At 49.1% G+C, this 23,891-nt stretch overlaps 1 protein-coding gene across 1 annotated transcript in view; it reads left to right on the forward strand.

Moving 5' to 3' along the window:
- Positions 1-23,891, forward strand: part of LOC119456685 (uncharacterized) — a 128,168-nt gene that overhangs the window by 65,261 nt on the left and 39,016 nt on the right. Inside the window, exon 4 of the mRNA XM_049669021.1 lies at positions 17,265-17,543. Coding sequence (XP_049524978.1) covers positions 17,265-17,543 — 279 coding nt within the window. The remainder of the gene's footprint in view (positions 1-17,264; positions 17,544-23,891) is intronic.

Genomic DNA, 23,891 nt, shown 5'->3' on the forward strand with positions numbered 1-23,891 from the left:
CCATGCGACAGGCCGCCATGATGTCGGCCTCCGGGTTGCGATGCTGCAAGTCATTTAGGATTTGTTCTGGTGTTTCATTCCAGTAAGCTCGGGAAATCACACCTTTTACTGCCGCTGGAGGGGCCGCGATGTACGCGGCTACCGGGTATTTGTTCCCATCTATAGTGATTTCCTGTATTTTCACCAAAGCGAGAGCTGTTGCCTCCGCTACCGTCGCCACCGTGAACGTATTGTTTGTGGGATGGACTCTGATGTACAGTTCACCCATCACTGAGCAGCTGGGTGAGGTACGCAATGCCTGCAGGAGACTGGGAGCTGGAAGCTTGTCCAGGGAGAGCCCACCTCGCGGGCGAAAAACAACTCGGATCGTTCCCACCGGCAACGCCGCGAGTTGTTTACTTTTAGGGGCGAAGCTCCTTAGGGTGTGGGTCTGTCCCTCCTCTGTAGTATGTCGTAGTAGTAGTAATAGTAGTAGTCGTCGTCGTCGTAGTAGGTAGCCACGTCTACTTTTATGAAAAAAAGAAATTCCGAAAGTTGTATCCGTAGCGCGGAACCGAACCAGGGATCCCTCGCTTCCGAACGCGCGGCGCTAACCACTACGCCACGAAACGCACATGGACACACGCACCACGACTGACAATAAATACCCAACATTTACGAAAGACTGCGCGTTTCTAACGCGTTTGTGCTAGCGCGTTACGGCCCGTGTAAGAAGCTGGTGTAAGACGCTGTGGCCTCTCCGCCTTACCCCCGTATTCATAAACGCTCCTCGACTTGAACTTGACTTGCCACCGCCTTGGGCAGCGCGTTCGAAACGCGTTGAAGGCGGTGGCAAGTCAAGTTCAAGTCGAGGAGCGTTTATGAATACGGGGGTTATACTCTCTCAGCAGTCATGTGACGGCGTCGGCAAACGCGGTGCACGTTCCGGCATGTGTAAACGGCTGCGTAAGACGCTGTGGCCTCTCCCCCTTACTAGAGAGTACTGCACGTTTCTAACGCGTTTGTGCTAGCGTCCCCTTAAGCGGGAGATGGTGCAATAATAATGAAGGGCGCTGTTATAAAATAGGAATGACGTCACATATGGCGCGTGTCATTGGTGGAAGTCAATCGTTCGATTTAGTGCGGCGAGACTGGGCGAATTACACGGAAGATTCACGGTTTACCGATGATTCCCTCCGGAGCTTCGCCCACTCATCGTCATTCACCCCGTGGATATGCGGTGTTTTTTTGTACGACCGCACGCGTCGTGCGTAGCAGCTGTGGCGTCTCCTTGAACGCGGCTGGAATGGTAACAGACGCAGCGTCGGTCGGCGCACCGGCGTTGCTGGCGTTTGGCTTAGCTTGAACCGAGGCCGTTGAGTTGGGTTTTGGGGACGAATTCGAACCCGGGGCCCGATTTCGATAAGCGCGGAGCACAGTTTGCCACTCACCAGGGTGATAGTCCTGCGGGGAAATGGTCTCTGCTTCCACTAGCTCCTCCATGGTTGTTGGCGAGTGAGGAACGCGGCGCGCCGGAGAGGCTCGCTGAGGCGAGGCTTAGCGCAGCGGCGTGGCTGCCAGAGACGTCTTGACCGGGTAGTTCTCGGAGATCACAGGGCACATCCAAAAGATGGTAGCGGTTAGGGTCCGTGTGCCTTCCTGGATCCGTTGAGCGCCTTTGTGGGGCCTAAGGACGACTTAGCTAGGCACAAGAACTAGAAATTTGCGGAGCCGATACGAACCGCATCCGCACACTCTAGCCCCCTAGCAGCCTCTGCCACCAACGCGGATAAATCCTGCGGCAACCACACTGTAGCACGAACGGGCGTCTGCCTTGCGTACCGGAGCAGTGGCGTCCTTCTCGCGTTCGAGTTGTACAGCGGCACACAACAGTTTCGCGGCATCACACCGCTAGTAAATACCGTCTGCAACACATGCGCAGACCAAAGAACCGTAGTCAAGTACAGAAAACCTAAGGCAAGCTGCTCACACACACGATCACACACAAAAAAATTTGTCCCAGTTTCACCCGAAAGGCGAAGCACCAATTGCGATAGCAAATTAGTAGAGAGCTATACGGAGTAAGGATAGAAGTTTTATCAGCTATATAAACTTGGACATGTAGCAGCAACAATAACGCGCAGAACTGTTGTCGACGCTGTCGGCGCTTTGCACCAAACGCGCGCGGCGTTTTTATATAAATACGTATTTGGTGCCGCAGCTAAACGTCGCCTCCCCTGCATCCCTCCCGTTCCCCCACAGCCTTTCGCGCGACGGAAACAGTTGCGTTGGCTCTCTATATATGGAAAGGAGGAAAGAAACACTTAATTCTGCAGGCTTTCAGGGAGCACGGCGCAGAACGCGCGTTCGCTCTCCGACGTGCGTTCGCTCCCCGTGAAAGCGCGCGTCCCTCGCGTCCTTTCACTCGCACATAGAGCGTCCAGAGCGCGGCGACGATTTCATGGCCGTTGACGTCATACGGAACCTCACGGCGACGGCGACGACGACGGCTGACGCCGACGGCAGAAATCTGCTTTGGAGTGTCCATATAATTGCTATCGCAATAAAAAGCACACGAGAATGCGCACGAAAAAAGCACACCAACACGGACAAATCCTGCGGCAACCACATTGTCGGCAAAACGCCGGCAAAAAGCCGACTGCGTCGACAACAGTTCTGCGCGTTGCTGGTGCTGCTGCATGTCCAAGTTTATACAGCTGATAAAACTACTATCCTTACTTCGTATAGCTCTGTACTAATTTGCTATCGCAATTGGCGCTTCGCCTTTCGGGTGAAACTGCGACAAATTTTTTTTTCATAGGTTCGCAGGCGAAAATACTTAAAATACAGAACTAATGTGTGCTTTTCTCAACTTTCTTTTTGTCGCCGCAAGGTGGCGTCACGTCGCAGAAGCGTCTTCCAGACGGCACGAAACGCGTTCCATTACTTGTCCTCGAAGCTGTCTTGGCTGTCTTCGTAGACGTCAAAATAGACTGCCTACGTTGATGAAAAGAATTGGAACACAGCCATAGTATTGATGCCGAACGCTATAGCTGCCGCGAGCATCGAAAAAAAGAAAGTGAAATCAAGTTAACAGACATAGATTTATTTTTAAATTCTTTGCCGCGAAAACTAAAACGTTTTGCGTATAATAAATTAAATAAATAAATAAATAAATAAATAAATAAATAAATAAATAAATAAATAAATAAATAAATAAATAAATAATAAATAGTTATTTCATAAAGAGTCTTGCGTCTACTTTGTGAAATTGCACGTGGCACAGATTCGATGGGACTTGACAAGATCGTTCGCAATCATTTTTACCAAATAAGCTGATTCCGCACGAAGACCATGGGCAGTCGGGCAAAAAAATAAGAAAAAGCGCAGCCGGCGTGCTAGCTAGCGTTCAAAATGCGCGCGCGCAAAACAGTAAACGGAAGTGATTGATGCCGACCGCTTGGCGCGCTGCCGTCAATTCGACCGCTGGGCACTATGGGAGTGTCCGCTCTTGTTGAATTCCTTTCTCTATGCCTGCAGTATCTCAGAGCGTGAAATCTGAGTGGAGCGTAAGAGGCGCTCTGCTAAAACTGTCTATTAATAGACCTGCTCGTCTCGCTCAACTTTACTTAGGGGGTACTGCAGAAGGAGTAGAGATACAGGGGAATACTTCACAGTAGTACCCGCATATTGTGACTGCGGCAGCAAATCTGTTATATTCCTAAAAAAAAAAAAAAAAACACCTCTGGGGCCCCGTAATAGGGGCTCCACCTTTAGTACTATGAGAGGAGGGGGCAAATAGGGCGCTAACCCAATCACCTCTCGGCAACGACTTAATGGTTAATAAATGTTTCTCACCACCACTACCTAGGCGCCTACACTGTCCGCATCGCAGATCGTATTCAAGACAGGGCTCGCGCGGCCGTACCATACGCAGCAGCCGCCGCAGTAGAATGGTCCCTTGTTAACATTCGCCTACTAACTAAATTAACAAGCATGGTGTCAGCGCGCACAGGCAAACATTAACATGTCACACTCGATGACTGAAGACACTCGCTGTCAAAACGCTGGCGTGAAGAATCGCGGCAGCAGCAGCGAGCGAAGTGACCTTCCCTCGTTACACGCAAAGCGCACGTAAAGCTACGAGCCGTCGGCCCACCTAGACTGTGGCCCCAAAGCAGGTCGCTTTCAAGATGAGGCCCGCGCGACCGCGCGCGGCCGAAGTACAACTCTAGCCACTGTAGTACACCCCCCTCCCCCCCTTTATCCCCTCCCCCGGTGCAATGCGCGCCAGGGAAGATGGCACACTTCCTCCCCGCTTTCCTCGCTTGCGCGCACGCGAGATTCAGCCGCCATCGTCGGCTCACCGTCGCACGCTTTCACTCGCACACACAGCGTACGGCGCGTGAGGGCGATGTTATCGCGAGACCACGGTGTAATGCCCAACCCAGATGGAGCGATGTTCTTGCGAAAAACTGGCGAACGGCCGCGCGCAGCGTCCGCCCGGCGGCTTTTAGCCGTCCATCAAGGCGGGCTAGACATAGAATAAAGCGCTAGATATGTTCGCAGGCGGTCAACCGCTCGCCGGAAGCGGCGAATGTAGGCGGTCTGCGCGGACCAATCAGGGCGCGGTCGCGTTCGACTTCCTGCCACCATAGGCGTATCTACCGGGGGGGGGGGGGGGGGGCACTTGAGCCCCCCCGCTGTCAAAAGTGGGGGGGGGGGAAGGGGGGGCAAAGCATGCCATTTGCCCCCCCCCCCCCCACTTTCAAAAGCGGGCACTTTCGGCTACACAATGGAAAGTCCGACAAAACTACAGCTGAATCTGAATTTTATTCCTTAATAGAGTCACCACGTTAATAATGCTTTTTTTCACTACGTATCCCTGGTTTGGGCAGCGAGTATTGTGCCTCCTCGTGACGCGCTGTAGCGGGCGACGCGCGAGATTCGCCATACACGCTTGCACTGCGCAGAAGTCCTGGCGCTGGACAGTTCCCGCAGTTACAAATTACCGCCTAACCATACTTGAAAAAACAAAACAATCGGCTTGATATATTTAACCTTCGGGCGAAGGGAGAGGTTTGGATAAAGTATTTTAATAAGCCGCGCCCAACGATAGGTGTGCGTTACTGCATGAAATGGTTGGATTATCAAATGCTGGAACTATTGAATCTCCGTCCAGAGATAGTCTACGTAGCGTTGCAGTATAAATATATATCTTATCACCATCAACAATCTAATCAAACCACTTACAGTGTAACTGCCGAACTTCTTTGTGTAATCACGACTTATCGTATATTTATTTATTATTTATTTATTTATTTATTTATTTATTTATTTATTTATTTATTTATTTATTTATTTATTTATTATACCTCAAAGATCCCAGACCTCGACATTACATGAGGGGTGGGCACGTAGAAAAATGACGGGACAGGTTAGGTGGCGTGACTTGAAAGATGGTCTTCAATATCAGTTTTGAAACGAGTAATGTCGATGATGAGAGCGATGTCAGAAGGAAGGGTATTCCATTCTCGGGCTGTGTGCAGAAAAAAGGAAAGCTGATACGTGGTGGAATGGGCGCGTGGTAGATACGTAGCATTGGGAGGCGTATGGCGGGAGAAACGATGCGCTGGAATGATGATTTGGTTACCTGTGGGCAGCGAATGAAAGAACCTAAAAAAAAAAAAAGACGAGCACTTTTGCGGCGGGAGGTGAGCGAGGGGAGACACAACCGGGATTTTAAGGCTGAGACACTTGTATTATAGGAGTAGTCAGAGAGAATGAACCTGGCAGCACGGTTCTGAACCGATTCAAGGGAATTAATCATATTAACCTGGTGGTTGTCATAGATAGCACTGGCATATTCTGGTTTCGAACGGATTAGGATTTTATATGCAAGTTCATTTATTCATGATACCTCAAAGGTCCCAGAACGGGACATTACATGAGGGTCTGCGAGGTGGTATGTTGGTGAAAGTGACCTAGGTCGAACGTGCAGAGCCATTTCAGTGCCAGTAGAACACTTAACTGAATTTTTTCTATATGCCTGTGTCACTTCTGCTTTTATCAATTTCATTTCCAGGCCGTTTCTGAATAAGGGCTACCCTACTACTTGTTTTCCCGTAGGATCAAGAACATCAGATATTTTATATTTGGAAGAAATGAAGACCACCTTATTGTGACGTGTTCCGAAAACTTGAACTGCGGTGGTTTCTTACGTACTCGAAAACCGCCTACTGAGTACTCGCTTACCCCCAGTTTTTAGGCTTTATACACACCAATTAGTTGTTGATCCCGGTATCCTCAGTAAACTATGCGGAACACGGTGTTACTATTTATTCGAAGTACGAAACAATATCCTGAGTGACGAGCGATAAATGTTTTTTCTGTGTAGGTTCATTGCAAGTTTTTGTAGAAAGTTACATCTTGAAGTGTTCCAGGGTGCCATACCGCCGCTTTCCCCGACTCCTAAAACAATTGCAGTGAGATATGGACTTGAAATTCCATGAAAATAGGGAAAATTTTAAGCGCAGTGCGTTGCGAAAATGTAACTTTCCTGGTGTAAATGCAAGTGTTGCAGATAATTATTAAACCCTTGTTTTCCCATTTGTTCCCGTGCACCTTACGGAATGCGTGTAGGTTGCTTCTCCGGTGTCCTCGGTGAGCTAAACAAGGCATCTTGTTTATATCTGGGGATAATGAAATTTTCTGACGAAGTAAGATATGTATTGATGAATTACTGTTTCTTTTTTAAGTTTCCAGCAAGAAGTGCTTCAAAGCATTACACGGGGACAAGGTTTAAAACGGGACACTGGCATACGGGTAACTTTTCACAGTATGCGATATAATTACAGGAAACTGAAACATTTAGTGCAACTTTTCGAAAAAAAGAAACAGCTTCACTAAAAATCGGGTTGTAATTCAGCAAGTTCGCACATCTTTGCCGTCTTTGTCTTTTTAGTATTGAGAGTAATATATGTTGATTGTACTTCGTTCTGTATAACCTCGACATTACTATTACCTTAACTAGCGATACATTTATGGTGTAGACATAAACACCAAGTAAAATTCTTTAATTAGTAAAATTGACGGCAACAAATGTGCATTTTTGTATGAGCTGCACTGCTGCTACTGGGTTGGATCAGGGACCTCTGGGCACTCAATGCCATTTGTCCCTGCATCACATATACATTTTATAGCGACAAGAAATAAATGCCAATTCAAATAGTTTTCGGGTCTCGATGGTTCGCCATCTGTTATTGAGAAATAGGTCGATTGTTACAAATAAAAATTCCTGACAGATGCATTTCCAGGCTTTTTCATTTAACGTATTAGTAATTCAATATATATATATATATATATATATATATATATATATATATATATATGGAGAGAGAGAGTCAGATGTGCGGTATGCCCCCCCCCCCCCCCCAACTCGAGAAATAGTTGGTACGCCTCTGCCTGCCGCCGCATTTGAATCGGCTAGCCAGCCAAAGAGCTTCGCGCATCGCGTTCAATGATCAATTGATCACCGCCGTCCAGGCGCGACCAATATGGTTCAATTGCAAAATAGTGGTTCAGTTGCAGATACAAAACTATTTTTAGACGTGAAGCATCGTATGCTCGGGACTATGTCCCTCCCTCCCTCCCTCCCTCCCTCCCTCCCTCCATCCATCCATCCGCCGTGCGTCCACATCCCTACCGCGCATGCGCATCCTCCTCCCCCTCCCCCTCCTCTCTTTGTCTCATCTCTCGGCATTCATGCGCATCCTTCTCCCCCTCCTCTCCTTGTCTCATCTCCTCTCCTCTCGGCATTCCTCCTCTCCTCTCCGACGCTCCTCTCCTCTCCGGATTGTGCAACGAATGGCAACACCTGCGGCTCCGCGCGCGATAATGCGAAGCACCTTAGGTTAGAGGCACGACGGTAGGCGCCCCAGAGGCACCGGCAATAAAGCCCCTTGATCTTGAAAGTAGCGACACTCTCCTCCGCGCGCGCGCTTTCCTCCTCAATTTTCCTCGCCCGCCGGTTGCGCGCGCTGCGCACGGCACGCTATTGCGCCTGGTCTCCCGCGGACGGGCCGCAGAATTCGATGGAGGCGCATTATTTTGGGCCAGTTGCGCGCCCCAGTGGCGTAGAATATTTTGAAAAATGGTGGTAACAGCATGGAGAATGCTGAAGGCAACGTTTATGATGAGGTTGGTTTCATCTTAAAGCCGTATGAATGACACACACTGATGTAAAAGGAGCTTTGAGGCGAGTTCTATATTCCAGTTATTTTTTCTGCCACATGATACGCTGCTTTACTTTTTGCATCTGATCTAGTATTGCTTGTGGCAGATTGCTCTATGTTTGGCAGTTTTTTCATGTATGTACACGCATCTGCACCGCAGATATTATATTCAGTGTGCCTTCTTATAATGAATTACTGGCGAGAGCATCGTCCGTCCATGTGTTTGTCTAAATGTCAAAGTAGCTTTTGCGCTGTGGTTTCTGCATTGAATAGGACGGTTGCACAATTTCAGTGTGATGAAGCGGTGCCGGCAGCGACTCATCACCCACAATAACAGAAGCTGAGGAAAGGTATTTACAGATTATTCTTTAGGCGTCGGTGTCAATGAAGCTGAAAAAATACTCGGTATACCTATGGGAGAAGGCATTCTATATTTTTAGGCAACAGATACGCCTCTGGAAAAGGTATTTTGATAGTTCACACCAACATACCGTTAAATTATGTAGTAGGATAGTTAAAATTGTGATTTTGATTAGACATCAGAAAAACATTTATCACACAAAAAACAAAAAGAATGGTCAGTAAGATGCTTTATTTTCGTGCATGCGCAAAAAACGTTCTTTGACAAGATACAGATAACGTAGAAGAGTATCATATAATATTCAGAATGAGAAACAATGCTAGTGTACAAATATGCCATGCAGTACGGATGACAGGTGAGAAAAAGACATGCCCAAGAAAACAACAACAGTAGTAACATTACGCCATGGCACAAACCTACACCGTTTAATACATGATAAAGCAGTATCAGTGCGGCCAAAAGTTGACGGGCAATTCGTTCTTGCGCTCAGAGCTTGTCCTTTCCAAAAAGCGGCTCTGTTGCGATCAAAACGACACTCCAGGTGTCGTTCATGCACGTTAATCCTCCTTCATGCACGTTAATCCACCCTAATCCTCCTTATTATATCTTGATCCACCCTAAACCATCCTAATCCAGCTTAATCCTCCTTAATCGACCCTAGCCCTCCTTATTTAACCTTAATCCCCCTTAATCAACTTTAAACACCTTAATACAATCGGTAATCAGTCATGAATTTACTTTGCTAATCATTAATAATTTATTATACACGGCTGGACATGATTTGACTCGCTTCTGGCCTTCATTAGGTCACGTTACTTTCTGTACCTCAAACGCTTCACCCTTGAAACATCCAACTAAGGGTCGTCGCCTTAAAATGTGGACTAGCTGGCGCTCATCACCTGCAATACCACAGGTATACTTGCCACTATTTTTTGGGGGCCCTGCATTCATTGTATTTGTGACTGACACACACATCGATGTAAGCTGTAAATAGCTCCTCTACAAGCTGCTATTTCGATTTTCAGTAAAACAGGCAACGGATCCTAACAATCACGAAATGTGCGATCGAGAGGCTGTATCTTCGGGTATATCTGTTTAGAGGAAAGCAGAATCTATAGTGCTGCATTTCCGATTGAATAAGAGTTGACGACCTGCGAGGTGATGGAGTCCCAGCAGCATTCTGAGGAGAACCCCATTTTTATGCAACGTACAAATTGCCTCAGCAAAAACGCGAATGAGCAGGCCGGAAGAATTGAAAAAATGCAACATTACGGGATGCTTTGATACGAGCAATAGAAAGGCGCCTTACCTCGCAAACAACACTGTTCCTTGTCGGGACAAAGGTTCTTCCGGCCAATGTTGTGCAGCCACTGCTTCTTGCGCTTTCCTTGCGGTATCGGTGAAAACTGCATAGCCATCATCACGCTTCTTGCTGCAGTTATACGCGCAGCAGCACGGCATAGCGCCAGCAGACAGTGCTCGAAACAGCGTGCAATGTTAGCGCGCGACGTTCTCTATACGCCGAGCCAGCCGAGCTGAGGCGCAAAATGGCGCGAACGAAAAAAGCAAAACACAAGTAAAACGCAAGCTCCGCTCGTTTCCAAGCGCAACGGCAGGGAGACCAATCATCGTGCAGGAAAACGCGCCCAAGACCGTCTGTCGCGGAGGGGACTCGCGAGGGGCGAGGAGGAGGCGAGGAGGTCGCACGCCGGCGGCAAAGTACAAAGAGTGGCGGTACTTTCCTACATCAAGGGACTTTAACCGGCAACAGTCACCAACGCCGCGCGCGTTCGGTGCGAACGCGGGCAAAACGCCGGCGGCGTCGACAACAGTTCTGCGCGTTGCTGGTGCTGCTGCATGTCCAAGTTTATACAGCTGATAAAACTACCTCGAGTCGACCCCATGGCTGCTTCGCATACTACTCAGGGTTGCCCTACGGGAAGATGGTGTAATTCATTTTCACTGAATTTTACTGGGAATGGATCGAGTCATGCTGTTTCTAGCAGCGCTGAGATCGTGGCGGCGGCGGTTGCCTGTTTTTCGCCGCATGTGGGTGCAGCACGGCGGCGGCACGCTGGCGTTCCGCCGCGCGTGTGCGGGCCGCGCGATGTTCGCCGTGAAGTTCGCTCCATGTGGACCGGGCTTAAGAATAAGCAACGTTCTTACACCGTGTGCGAGACGAACCCGGTACGTTCGTATCGCAAACAAAGCCTGTAACAACTCTCAGAGTAGATCAACCCGACGCACCTCTGCCTACCTTCCTTTCCGCTGCCTACCTAGACTTTCCGCTAGGTGGCGTTGCTTTGCCGCGCGCTTTAGGGTGCCTCGATGCCAGCGCCGCCGTTCAGGGTGGTGCCAACCTTTGACCGCCCCCGCGCCGCCGCTTTCTCGCTGCGACGCCATATTGTGTCACAGCGAGCCGTTGCGATTGCTTGGTGCCGGTGCTGAGTTCGAGGCACAGTGCGCGCGGATGCTTCGCGGACGCTTCTACTTGCTAGACAGTGTTCAGCCGCATGACTGACAAGCTATCAAGTGCATCGTGTCGACATGACGGGCTGTTGTGTTCCCAAGTGCGCCGGATCGACGCGTAAAGGACTGCGTTGTTTTCGCTTCCCCCGGGACCCAGAGCGACGGGAGATGGGAAGCCCAAGTAAAGCGCGATCACTGGAAGGCAACGGATAACTCCTGCATTTGCGAGGTAAGTGTCAAGAATGTTTAGACTACCGCACCGTGTTTTTCATTTAAATAAGAAAGTATTCTCTGATCCTCGCTCACGTACCTACGTTCGCTCACGAACTAAGTAAGCACTGCACCGATGCTGTCTGAGTAGCGTATGGTTTGCGAGCGCGCGTCGCATAGGCTTTTTTCGTTTTGATGGGCGCAGTCTGTACCCTTATTTTAAGGACTGACGAAGATGCTTAGCCGCGAAATAGTCTTACATTAGCTACGAATCGTCACGTAAGCCACCTATTTTCCTTTTTCACGGGAAGCACACATCGTGTGTGTCTCTTGTTTCTTTTTTTTTTCTTTTTTCGGTACCGGTTATTTGGGACTAAAGAACGCAGTGCTTCGTCTGGGGAGAGCGGCTGTTTTGTAGGTGGTAAGCGAAACATTGTGATTTTCTCTGATTTCTCAGGAGATATCTTGCGGACCTCAGGGTGTTACGTTACATAGCTGATTTTTTGGACTTGTACATATTTGTAGCGTGGTGATCGTAAGCCGATGGTCATTCGTGCTCATTCCCGATCGTAGTGGGTGCTGTGACGGTCTTTAAATTCCTGTGCACGGTATGCCCAGGTGTAGTAGAGTTAAGGGGCATCATGGGACCAAAATGTTTCGACGCTTTCTGGCATGGTGTCTGTTGTAGCCTGTGCATTTCTTCAAAACGTGTGAAGCGAGGCAATACAGCATTGCTTCTGCTAAAATTTATTTTTAAGCACTGTAATGGGTTCTCTGTATTTACAAGGCAACTTTTCATATCAATAATCACTTTTGTTGTTTTACCTGTACTTAGAAACACTTTGAAGAGGACCAATACGAGGGAAATCGACAGGATGGGCGCCGTCTGTTAAAGTCAACAGCCCTACATCATCATGGACTATATTTTCGAAGTGAAAAACATTGCTAATCTGTATTTGACTGTCTTAGTTCATTTACGGTTTTTGTACGTGATATGTATGCAGTGTTGTTTATTTTTTCAATGTAGTTATCAGTGTTCTAATAGTTATTTATGAAATGTTCTGTACTCGCCATCGATGTGTTTGGATGCGACGTATTCGATGGTAGCTGATGTATGTATTCTGGCTGGATATCTGGCTGGATATCTTGATTAATATTACCCGCGGTTGCGTTTTCTTGTTTGCATTCTTGTTTTCGATTTATATTGTGTGTAATAAGGTTGATGTACTCACTTGAACCCCCCCCCCCATGTAATGAATAAATAAAAAAAAAACTCTCTCTATCCCGAATTGTGTGTCGAGCCTACTTTGCGAATTAATTTTTTATCTCGTCTTTCAACATAACCTTCAGGCGCCACACAGTACATATAATTTTCATGTACATATCTCTTCATGATTGATTGTACTAGACATTATAAGTAAATGTATTTTGTGCATCGTTTGATTTCTTGTGTGTACTACGCAAGATTGACACAGACAAGTTACGTTACATTTTTCTCTACAGCACTAACTAAACCTTATTTTCACATCGCAGTTATTTTTACACCAGCTTAATCCTGTCAGCACACAGTTTTGTGGGCAAAAAAAGCAAAAATTGCGCGTAGATATCGTCAAATAATTGCAACGAACGTGAAGAGCACGCGCAACGCAAGGGAAGCTAACCGCCGTGCGCGAGTGGCTGGCTACGGTAAAGGAGGCGTGACGTGTAAACCAAAATACAACAGCGAAAAAGAAAAACTTCCACACACAGGCGGTCGCAAACCTTATATACCAAGCATCGAAGCGCAAAAAAAACAAAAAAAAAACATAGTGCGTATTTTAAACATACACACGGCATATTAAATGTGATTGAATTATGCAACTTGGGGCATGTTCCCGGCGCCATACATTTACGTCTTCGACCTTCGACGAGTTAACGGCTATTGGTTATAAAGATATGCAGATGGGACACCGATAAAAAAATCCTCATCAAGGCAAAGCACTTGGAAGCGTGCCGCGAGTAAGACTTTATGAACGCAAGCGTAGCTGAGTCTCGGCTCGTGTGACACAATATGGCGGCGCCAGCGGGGTTGTCTCCACCCTGGACGGCGGCGCTGGGCATCGAGGCACCCTAGCGCGCTTTAGAGATTCTGTATATGGCCCCCCGGGCCCCAGCGCGCTCCTTCCCCAGGCGCGCTAGTCTCTTCACTTCGAGGCGCCTACCTAATCCGCTTCCTTCGCGGCCTCGAACGACATTCGCCGATTGCGCTAGCTAGCCAGTTAAGCTTGCGCGTATAGACTGCGCCTGGAAAACGAGAGGCCAACAACGTAGCTGTGCGGGTGGCGGATGCATATAGCCGGATGACTTGAAGGGCATGGCCGGTGGGATGCTAGTGCTACGTCTAGAAGATCACACAGAACACCACCATGACGTCATCTTACTGCACGGGATTAATGGACGAGAAGAAAGGGAACCGAGTGGCCCGATTTTTATTAATCATATCATAAGAAGCCAACAAACAATGACACCAAGGACAACATAGGGGAAATTACTTGTACTTACTAATTGAATTAAGAAAATTATAAATTCAAGTAAAATGAAAATACATGAAAAAATGTCGCAGTTTCACCCGAAAGGCGAAGCATCAATTGCGATACCAAATTAGTAGAGAGCTATACGGAGCAAGGATAGTAGTTTTATCAGTTGTATAAACTTGGACATGCAGCAGCACCAGCAACGCGCAGAACTGTTGTCGACGCCGTCTGCGTTTTGCCCGCGTTCGCACTGAACGCGCGCGGCGTTGGTGCCTCTGGGGGCGGCTCGGAGGTTTTCGGCGAGATCAGAATGGGACACTCGTCGAGCTGCATCGGAAATATTACCCACCTTCTCGCCTCGCAACGTTTTATTGCGATAGCAATTATATGGACACTCAAAAGCAGATTTCTGCCGTCGGCGTCGCCGTCGCCGTGAGGTTCCGTATGACGTCATTTGGAGATGAAATCGTCGCCGCGCGCCGAACGCTGTATGTGCGAGTGAAAGGGCGCGAGGGGCGCGTCTTTCACGGGGAGTGAACGCACGGCGGAGAACAAACGCGCGTTCTGCGCCGTGCTCGCTTAAGGGCTGCAGAAGTAGGCGTCTCTTTTCTCCTTTACAATCACCATATATGTAGAGCAAACGCGCCTTCTTCCGACGCGCGAGAAGCCGTGGGGGAGGGGGAGGGAAGGGAGGCGACCTTTAGCTGCGGCACCAAGTGCCTATTTATATCAGAGGCTCCGGCAACAGTCACCAACGCCGCACGCATTTTGAGCGAGCGCGGGCAAAACGCCGATGGCGTCGACAACAGTTCTGCGTGTTGCCGATGCTGCTGCATGTCCAAGTTTATACAGCTGATAAAGCTAATATCATTACTCCGTATAGCTCTCTACAAGTTTGCTATCGCAATTGATGCTTCGCTTTCCGGGTGAAACTGCGACAACTTTTTTATAAAATACGCATTTGGTGCCGCAGCTAAACGTCGCCTCCCATCCCTCCCTCCCGTCCCCTGACGGCCTTTCGCGCGACGGAAAAGTCGCGTTTGCTCTCTATATATGGTGATTGTAAAGGAGGAAAGATACACTTAATTTTGCAGCCCTTCAGGGAGCGCGGTGCAGACCGCGCGTTTGCTCTCCGACGTGCGTTCACTCCCCATGAAAGCGCGCGTCCCTCGGCCCCTTTCACTCGCACATACAGCGTCCGGAGCGCGGCGATGATTTCATCGCCGTTGACGTCATACGGAACCTCACGGCGACGACGACGCTGACGGCAGAAATCCGTTTTGGTGCGTCCATATAATTGCTATCGCAATAAAACAACTGTCCGCGGGTGGGGAACGATCCCACGTCTTCGCATTACGCGTGCGATGCTCTTACCATTGAGCTACCGCGGAGCTACCGCTGAGCCCGCGGTAGTAGAGATGGGCAAAACGGCTCACTTCAGTGAGCGGCTCGGAACGGCTCAGCTCACTGAAATGAACCGGTTCATTTGAACGGCTCACTGGTTCACTTAAACGTGTAACCTGTGTTATGCATATTCTATAGTTATCTGGCTTTGAAAAAAAAACGATATATGCATAATTTAATAACCGTGTTATTGGTATTTTTGCTATGTTTAGAGAATATTTTTACATACATTAAAAGCGTGAACTTTTAGTTGTAATGAAACTTTCTTTTCTAATATTGGGGATAAAATGCTTATGATACTGTGACAGGCAGAATGCGACCTACTTATTTCAGAAAAAGAATATATAACTTCATCGTCATTACAGAAGCTTGTCTGTTTTTGTAGTACTTTAAAATCAACTTTTGTCAAAATAAGAACACAAAATGATTGTACATTATGTTTCAACTTTATTCATTTATTCACATACGTACGTTCACTATAATATGAGTAAGCTGTAACGCCATGCAAAATGAATGTAGAAATCACTTCTTGAAGTACAATACAAAAATCATACGAAAGATCCACAAAACTGCCACATGTACCTTTCGTTTTTTTTTCTCTTGAGTGCACGCGCGATACTGGCGATCATGCCATCATACGCCAGGACAAAAAAAGAAGAAAAAAAGAAATGAAATTCTATTACAACACAACAGATCATTGGCCTCGTTTTAATTTCGTGCTAATGATACACTCTCAGAAAATGCAGTGAAGTCGATGTCATGGGCGACATTTTCATGACTACACTAATTAGCACAAATGAAGACCAGGACGTAAACTGTTCGTTCACCTGTTGTCTTTAAAGACACGGAAGACCATCTTCGAAGTGTTATTGGACCAACGCACGATGTGCGATCGGTGAGAGTCGTGAGACATCGTTCGAACAGCAGCAGGCAACGAACGGTACCATCCTTTGCCAATTAAGACTTCTTTACTTCTCCCCTCGGTGGCATCGGGTGCCACACCATAGGACGCACAAAAAACCAAAGGGACTGCTGCGCACACCACACACTGCGAGCGAGTACCAGTAGCGCGAGTCTGCCCACACCAGCCACCATTCGTCGGTCAGAAATCGAAACCTCGAAACCCAGCAGAAGACCCAGCTCTGACGGAATGGTTCGGCACGGCTCATTCAAGGAGAGAGAACCGGCTTCCTCACTCCGAAAGAACCGCCGCTCACTTACTGAACCACGGCTCAATCGCTCTTCAAAAGAGCGGCTCAAAAGATCCGACTCGTTCCTGAGCGCTCTCTAGGAACGGTTCCTCACGCTCACTGAACGAGAGAGAGCCGGCTTCCTCTCTCCGAAAGAACCGCCGCTCACTTACTGAACCACGACTCCCTCGCTCTTCAAAAGAGCGGCTCGCTCCTGAGCGCTCAGGAGCGAGCCGGATCTTTTGAAGAGCGAGGGAGCCATGGCGAAAAGAGCGGCTCTCAGGAGCGAGCCGGATCTTTTGAGCCGCTCTTTTGAAGAGCGAGGGAGCCGTGGTTCAGTAAGTGAGCGGCGGTTCTTTCGTTCTTCAGCCGAAGGCGACTCATGCGAACACCGTGCTTGCGAGGAAGGGCGGAAGGGCAGTTGCTTTCTCGTACCGCTAATAGATGGCGCGGAAGTCGCACCCAGCAGAAGACCCGGCTCTGACGGAACGCATCGGCACGGTTCTCTGAACGCGCGAGAACCGGCTCCCTTTCTCCAAAAGAACCGCCGCTCATGTTTACTGAACCACGGCTCACTCGCTCTTTAAAAAGAGCCGCTCACAAGATCCGGCTCGCTCCTGAGCGACCCATCTCTACGCGGTAGCTCCGCGGTAGCTCAATGGTAAGAGCATCGCACGCGTAATTTTCCCTATGTTGTCCTTGGTGTCATTGTTTGTTGGCTTCTTGTGATACACGGGATTAATGACGCAGGCCTCACCGAAAAACCGTAACGTCACCCACCAAATTAGCACGAAGCTAACCTGGACTAACATTAACATAACCCGGTATAGGTCAAACCAGCGTCGGGCTAACCCCCCTCGCGTCGTGTCGACACCATGGATGAACGGATCCCATTGTCGCGCAGATGCCGCCGAGGCTGCGCGACAGCATGTCGCCGCAGCAGCGCGAGGTGTACCGGGACTTCCAGCAGGAACCCTCGGCGTTCTCCAGCTCTCGCCAGTTCGTCATCCCCCGCGAGAAGATGCACGACCCCGAGGTTCGGGCCTCACTGCGCGCCTACGTCGAGTCCGTCATCGAGCAGGCGGTCGAGTGCGCCAAGGTCATCACCACCTGCGCCCTCAGGGATTCGCAGTCGCAGCCCAACACTCTGCACAAGTGGGATCCCAAGGCCAGCGTCCGCAACGTGAGTCGGCGAGCCCACAAGACCTAAAGGGGCCCCGGAGTTTTTAACGCGACAAAATTAAGATCCCCGTGTTGCAGAAAATCCGGCGTCGGCGTTGGTGTCGGCGTGGGCGCGCTGGCGTCGTTGGCGGAAATAATCATCCCGAACTTCTCCTGCGCAGGCCCTGGGCAAATCGTTAGTGAACAAAATTGAATTTCTCAAAGTAAAATCTGTCAGAAAAATCGTAAAGTACGACTTAACCCCAACCTACAGACGTGATAGCGTCGGATTGTAATTTGAACATACGAGAACAGCATTGGCTGGAGCGTCGTCGTCTTCTTCCGCAGCTGGCTCGTTGGCGGCCCTCGGTTTGCGCTCGTGCCGTTGGATGTCGTGCCACTGCTCCCGCGTTCGACGTCGTCGTTTGCTTCCACAGCTGGCTGCGTTGCCGATAATCATTCCAGCGTACAATTTCACTTCTCTTCTGTCATCGTAATGGGGACGCCGCGTTTACGGAGGTATGCGCCATTCATGAGCAACTGACGACTTGTCCTAACCCGTTTGAGCAACGCCGCCGCGAACGCGCTCTGGAAAGGGCTCGTCGGCGACCTGCCGATTCTAGCGTGAGGGCTTCCGAAGTCCAGGCGAAACGTCAGTGCAGAGCCGCCGATCCCGAGTTGCGGGAGCGCGATGTTGAGGCCAAACGTCAGCGTCGTCTTGCCCTCCAGGAACCCGACAACGGTGGTGCACGCCTCGGAAACTCTAGCGCCAACTTCCCCGGTGCGATGGCCAGGTTTCAACGCGAGTTTCTCAACCGGAACATTCATGATAGACATGTGCGGTTGGGTGATGCCTAACGACGATACGCCCATTCTCATCGTGGGGGCAATATTCACTACAGTAGACCCACCATAGTCACAGCTCCGCTGGCTTCCATCTTCATAGTAGTGGAAATTAAGGGCTTTGAATGTTTTAGGGGCGAAGCTCCTTATAGCGGCACCCGTTCGTCCCCGTCGTAGTAGGTAGCCACGTCTAGTTTTATGAATTGCTCAATAGATGGCATTGTGCGTCCCTATATGTATGTATACCCATATATACATATATATGTATATGTATAGTATAACCGGAAGCCGACTTCCGCTTCCGGTTCCTTCCGGAAGCCAGCTTCCAGCTTCCGGAGAACGCTTCCGGCGTTTTAGGGGCGAATCTCCTTATAGCGGCACCCGTTCGTCCCCGTCGTAGTGTGTAACCAGTCTTAACGCTAGTACCAGATGTCGGTATAAACTAAACGTATTATGAAAAAAAAATTACGAAAGTTGTGTCCGCAGCGGAATCGAACCAGGGACCCCTCGCTTCCGAACGCGCGGCGCTAACCACTACGCCACGAAGCGCACATGGACACACGCACCACGATGACAATAAATACCCAACATTAACGAAACACTGCGCGTTTCTAACGCGTTTGTGCTAGCGCGTTACGGCCCGTGTAAGAAGCTGGTGTAAGACGCTGTGGCCTCTCCGCCTTACCCCCGTATTCATAAACGCTGATGGCGTCGGCAAACGCGGTGCACGTTCCGGCATGTGTAAACGGCTGCGTAAGACGCTGTGGCCTCTCCCCCTTACTAGAGAGTACTGCAAGTTTCTAACGCGTTCGTGCTAGCGTCCTCTTAAGCGGGAGATGGTGCAATTATAATGAAGGGCGCTGTTATAAAATAGGAATGACGTCACATATGGCGCGTGTCATTGGTGGAAGTCAATCGTTCGATTTAGTGCGGCGAGACTGGGCGCCTTACACGGAAGATTCACGGTTTACCGATGATTCCCTTCGGAGCTTCGCCCACTCATCATCATTCACCCCGTGGATATGCGGTGATTTTTTTCTAATTTATAAGCAGATAACGGGCAACAGTGATAATGAAGGGGCAAAAGTCATCACAAAAAGCTATTCAGGCGGTACAAGTAAACGGTAGCACAAGCCTACGCTCCGGCGTCCCGTCATGATGATGATGTGGAGAACGTTGGAAAAGGACAACGTTGAATTGGCAAATGAGAAAGCTGAAAAATTTGTGAACTGTCATCATGGGTGACTTCAATACGAAAGTGCAGAGAGAGCAGCCAGACATTGAATGGCTCATACCTCCGTAAACGCGGCATCTCCATTACGACTACGGAAGAGAAGTGAAATTCTACGCTGGAATTATTAGCGGCCGCGCAGCCAGCTGTGGAAGCAGACGACGACGACGATGAACGCGGGAGCATTGGCACGAGCGCGTGCCGGCCACTGTGCATATGAAACCCTGCTTTTAAGGGAGCGTATGATGAACAGACAGTGGCCGAATCTTGTGCCGCAAACCAGATATGATTGAACACTTGTTCTTGAATGCTGGAATGGCGTGTTCTTCTGGCATGTCTTGCAAAGGACCTTAAAGAAGCCTTTCACTTTGGATGCACGGGGAATAAGGTACCTATAATGGTTGATAACGAGGGTGGTTTTCCATATGATATTACTATGTTACTGGCTCTGAATAGTATTTGGACGTCACGCATGGCTGTTCGCCATGCTGACGTTGACGCTCGCCCTGCTATAGAGCACTTTCGCGAGTCTCTGATTTCATTTCTCGAAATGAAAAAAGTGCAAAAGTGTATACCCGATAGGGTGCCCCGTATAGAATGTTTATTACGTATGAAACGATTGTAAAATATGAATTTGTCATTACGTGGTTGACGGTTATTCCATTGCAATAAAGAAAAAAAATCCGACAGTGGCCGAATCGGTTAGCGTGGTGCTCTCACAACTCGGAGGTCGGTGGTTTGAATCGGCAGCCCGACGAGCAATTTTTATTTTCGCGAGGCTTGAGAGTTTTTTGCGGTTACACCTACAACGGCACCGACACTTGTGAGGCAATACAAGCTTCACTTGAATTGTTGCGTGAGCGTTGCTTGCTTGAGCCGCGCACCATCAGAAGTAGAGGAAGCTTAAGCTCCCACCGCCTTTAAGAGTGGAACGCGATAGCATTCAAAGATCCCTGGCTGCTTAACAGGCTTTTTTCTCGTATATTCAAATTAAAATCCGAAGCTATCATCTCTGTATGTTGTAGTTAAGTCGTACTTTACGATTTTTCTGACGGATTTTACTTTGGGAAATTCAATTTTTGTTCATTAACCCCTTGCGCCACGCGGAGGGCCTGTGTGGTCGTGTTGGTTCGTGGTTCGGGATGAATTTCTCTGCCACGGATGCCACTGACGCCCATGCGTACGCCGACGCCGAAGCCGACACCGACGCCGCATTTTATGCGACACGGGCCCCTTAACGTTTTTGCGTTAAAACATACTTCAGTTGCCGGGAAGCCTGATAAGCAGCCAGGGATGTTTGAATGCTATCGTGTTCCACTGTTAAAGGCGAAGCTTAAGCTTCCTCCATTTTATTGCGATAGCAATTATATGGACACTCAAAAGCAGATTTCTGCCGTCGGCGTCGCCGTGAGGTTCCGTATGACGTCAATGGAGATTAAATCGTCGCCGCGCGCCGAACGCTGTAGAGCAAACGCGCCTTCTTCCGATGCGCGAGAGGCCGTGGCGGAGGGGGGGGGGGGGGGAGGGGGAGGGAAGGGAGGCGACGTTTAGCTGCGGCACCAAGTGCCTATTTAAATCACAGGCTCCGGCAACAGTCACCAACGCCGCACGCATTTTGAGCGAACGCGGGCAAAACGCCGACGGCGTCGACAACAGTTCTGCGTGTTGCCGGTGCTGCTGCATGTCCAAGTTTATACAGCTGATAAAGCTAATATCACTACTCCGTATAGCTCTCTACCAATTTGCTATCGCAATTGATGCTTCGCCTTTCAGGTGAAACTACGACAACTTTTTTTTAGACCATGCAAATTTTTAAAATATTGCCAGTGGTAGATGGCGTTATTTTATTCCTTGAGCTGGATTACTCGAAGCGGCGGACGTTACTCGTAGGAGAAATCCAGATGCTTAATCGAATAATTAACAAAAATTCACTGAACACGTTTGTAATTACTATACGGCACATATTTCAATTTACAAGTTGTAGCCGGCTAGCTTGCAAGCCATAGCTTAAGCAAATATTGAGGATAGTATGCGCCGTCATAATCGCGGTGAATATGCACTGTTGTTCCACTTACTTTCAAGGAAAACGTCGTTTTTCGCATTATGCAGTTATGCGTTTTTGATTTCTCGTGCAAGTAATGTTCGCCTCTTTGAGTAATCCATGTGCAGCTGAATGACTAGAATTATGCTATTTGCTGCAGGCGATTTTTAAGAATTCGTAAATATGATTTAAAAAACACCCGGTATCTACATAGAATGCCAGGCAGAAACTGTTTCATTCATTTGGACGGGAGCGGCAGATAGAATCCTGGAAAACGTAAGAACGGTATAGAGTAAGACGGCGATAATTCAACGATTATATTCCAATTTAATCTTTCTTGCTATTTCAATGGCCCGTCCGGCCTTACGCCTACGTCATCGCCAAGATTGCCCGGTCCTGACCAGCGGACGAGAAGGGAAGAAATCGAGCGAAAGGAATCGTTACCCTATACCTGGTAATTTAGCGTGTCTTCCGTTTCTCTCAGCAATAGTTATAGTTAACGTGCCTGGGTACTGCATAAAACTGTGTCGAGCTCTCATTTTTTTTCGGTAACGTGCTGCATGGGACAAGTAACCACTTAATACAGAATGACTAACTGACTGCCGTTTGCAGTTTTTATTTTGGTTTCCCTTTTTTTTCGTGTTTGTTTCTGTGTGTCGGAAGGAAGTGAAAATCAGTTGGTTGCTCTATATAGATTTACAGAGTGATCGAAATCAGCTTATTGTCTACGAGAGCCTTTGGACTTCGCTGCGCCCTGTATTTATTTGCGCATCTGAAAAAAAAATGACTGGTTAGCTGATCGATCCACTTATCGACTGAGCGGCTGACACTCTTTGGGTGCATTTATATCGCGATCCCTCGTTTGAATTTTGTGCTGCTAGAAATGAACACTCATTCATTGATTAGTCAAATGATCGACTGCTGCAACATAAAAATTCACGCAGTAACTCCTCTCGGAGTTGTCTAAGTGTGCGCAAGCATTGTGTCACTTTCTGACCTCCGCGCAGCCCGGCGTCATTACAAATGTTAGGAAACTTCATCCGCGACCAGTATAAACTGATGACGTTTCGATCATTGTAAGCCGTTATCGCTCTTTAGTGCATTATCCATCCGCGTCGAACCATTATCATGTCATGTTGACCGCTAATAAAAGACAAGACAGAGAAAGTTCCGTGTCGTCGTTCCGTGTTTTTCTTTCTCGGTCTTGTCTTTTATTAGCGGTAAACATCAACTATCTGAAACTCCAGTTCTTCTGAATAATTATCAACCGTGAACAACCCTGCTCCGGCGGCGGCTGCGTAAAGCGCGAGACACACTATGCGATTTTGCGTGCGATCCGTCGTACGAAGCGCCGCATCGGCCGCCGCACTCAACAAGTTCTGAACAAGTTCTGCCGCATGCGGCGCCGAATCGCACGCGCCGCATGCGACCAACCTGTTGGATATAGTCTGCCCGATCGGTCGGACGGCCGCAGCCAATGACAGTGCCGCCAGCGTGTACGTCGTGGTCACGTGATAGAGCCGACGGGGCGGGGCCGGCGATCAAGCGCTCCGATCGTCCCGGTGCTTTTTTTTAAATGCGAAGCATTTCTTGGCGGCGGCTCTGTCTGTTGTCCCGCGTCGCACACCCCCACAGCGCATGCGCGTCCCCTCCCCCTCTCTCTCCTTTCCAACGCTCCCCCCTTTCTCTCCTCTACGCATCCTGTACGGAGCGGCGCCCGCGTCCCACACCCCCCCCCCCCCCCCCAGCGCATACGTGTCCCCGTCCCCTCTCTCTCCTTTCCTACGCTCCCCCCTTTCTCTCCTCTAGGAATACTCTACGGAGTGGCGCCCGCGTGCCACACCCCCACAGCGCATGCGTGTCCTCTCCCCCTCTCTGTCCTCTCCTACGCTTCCCCCTTTCTCTCCTCTAGGAATCTGGAGCGGCGCGCTCGACAGGTGGTGCGACAGCTGCATACTCCGCTGGGGGCGCCACGGTAGTTCCGCGGTATGAAAATGACGGAGCGCGCGCGCCTCATTCTCTCTCCTAAGCAGCGCCGCGATGAGCGCTCGGGCCGCTGCCGCGAAACCAACTCCCGCTCAAGCTAACCATCTCCCCGCTGCTTCGCATCCAAATATGGTTCCCTTTAGCGGGAGATGGAGTTATTTTTTTTCCCTGGTCGAGACGTTGTCCTTTTTGCCGCTTACGGCGACACAAATATCGGGTACACTTTGTTTCTGACACGAAATAACTTATAGAATGAAGTGAACTCAAAA

Source organism: Dermacentor silvarum, chromosome 6 (genome assembly GCF_013339745.2).
Source record: "Dermacentor silvarum isolate Dsil-2018 chromosome 6, BIME_Dsil_1.4, whole genome shotgun sequence".
Classification (NCBI taxonomy): domain Eukaryota; kingdom Metazoa; phylum Arthropoda; class Arachnida; order Ixodida; family Ixodidae; genus Dermacentor; species Dermacentor silvarum.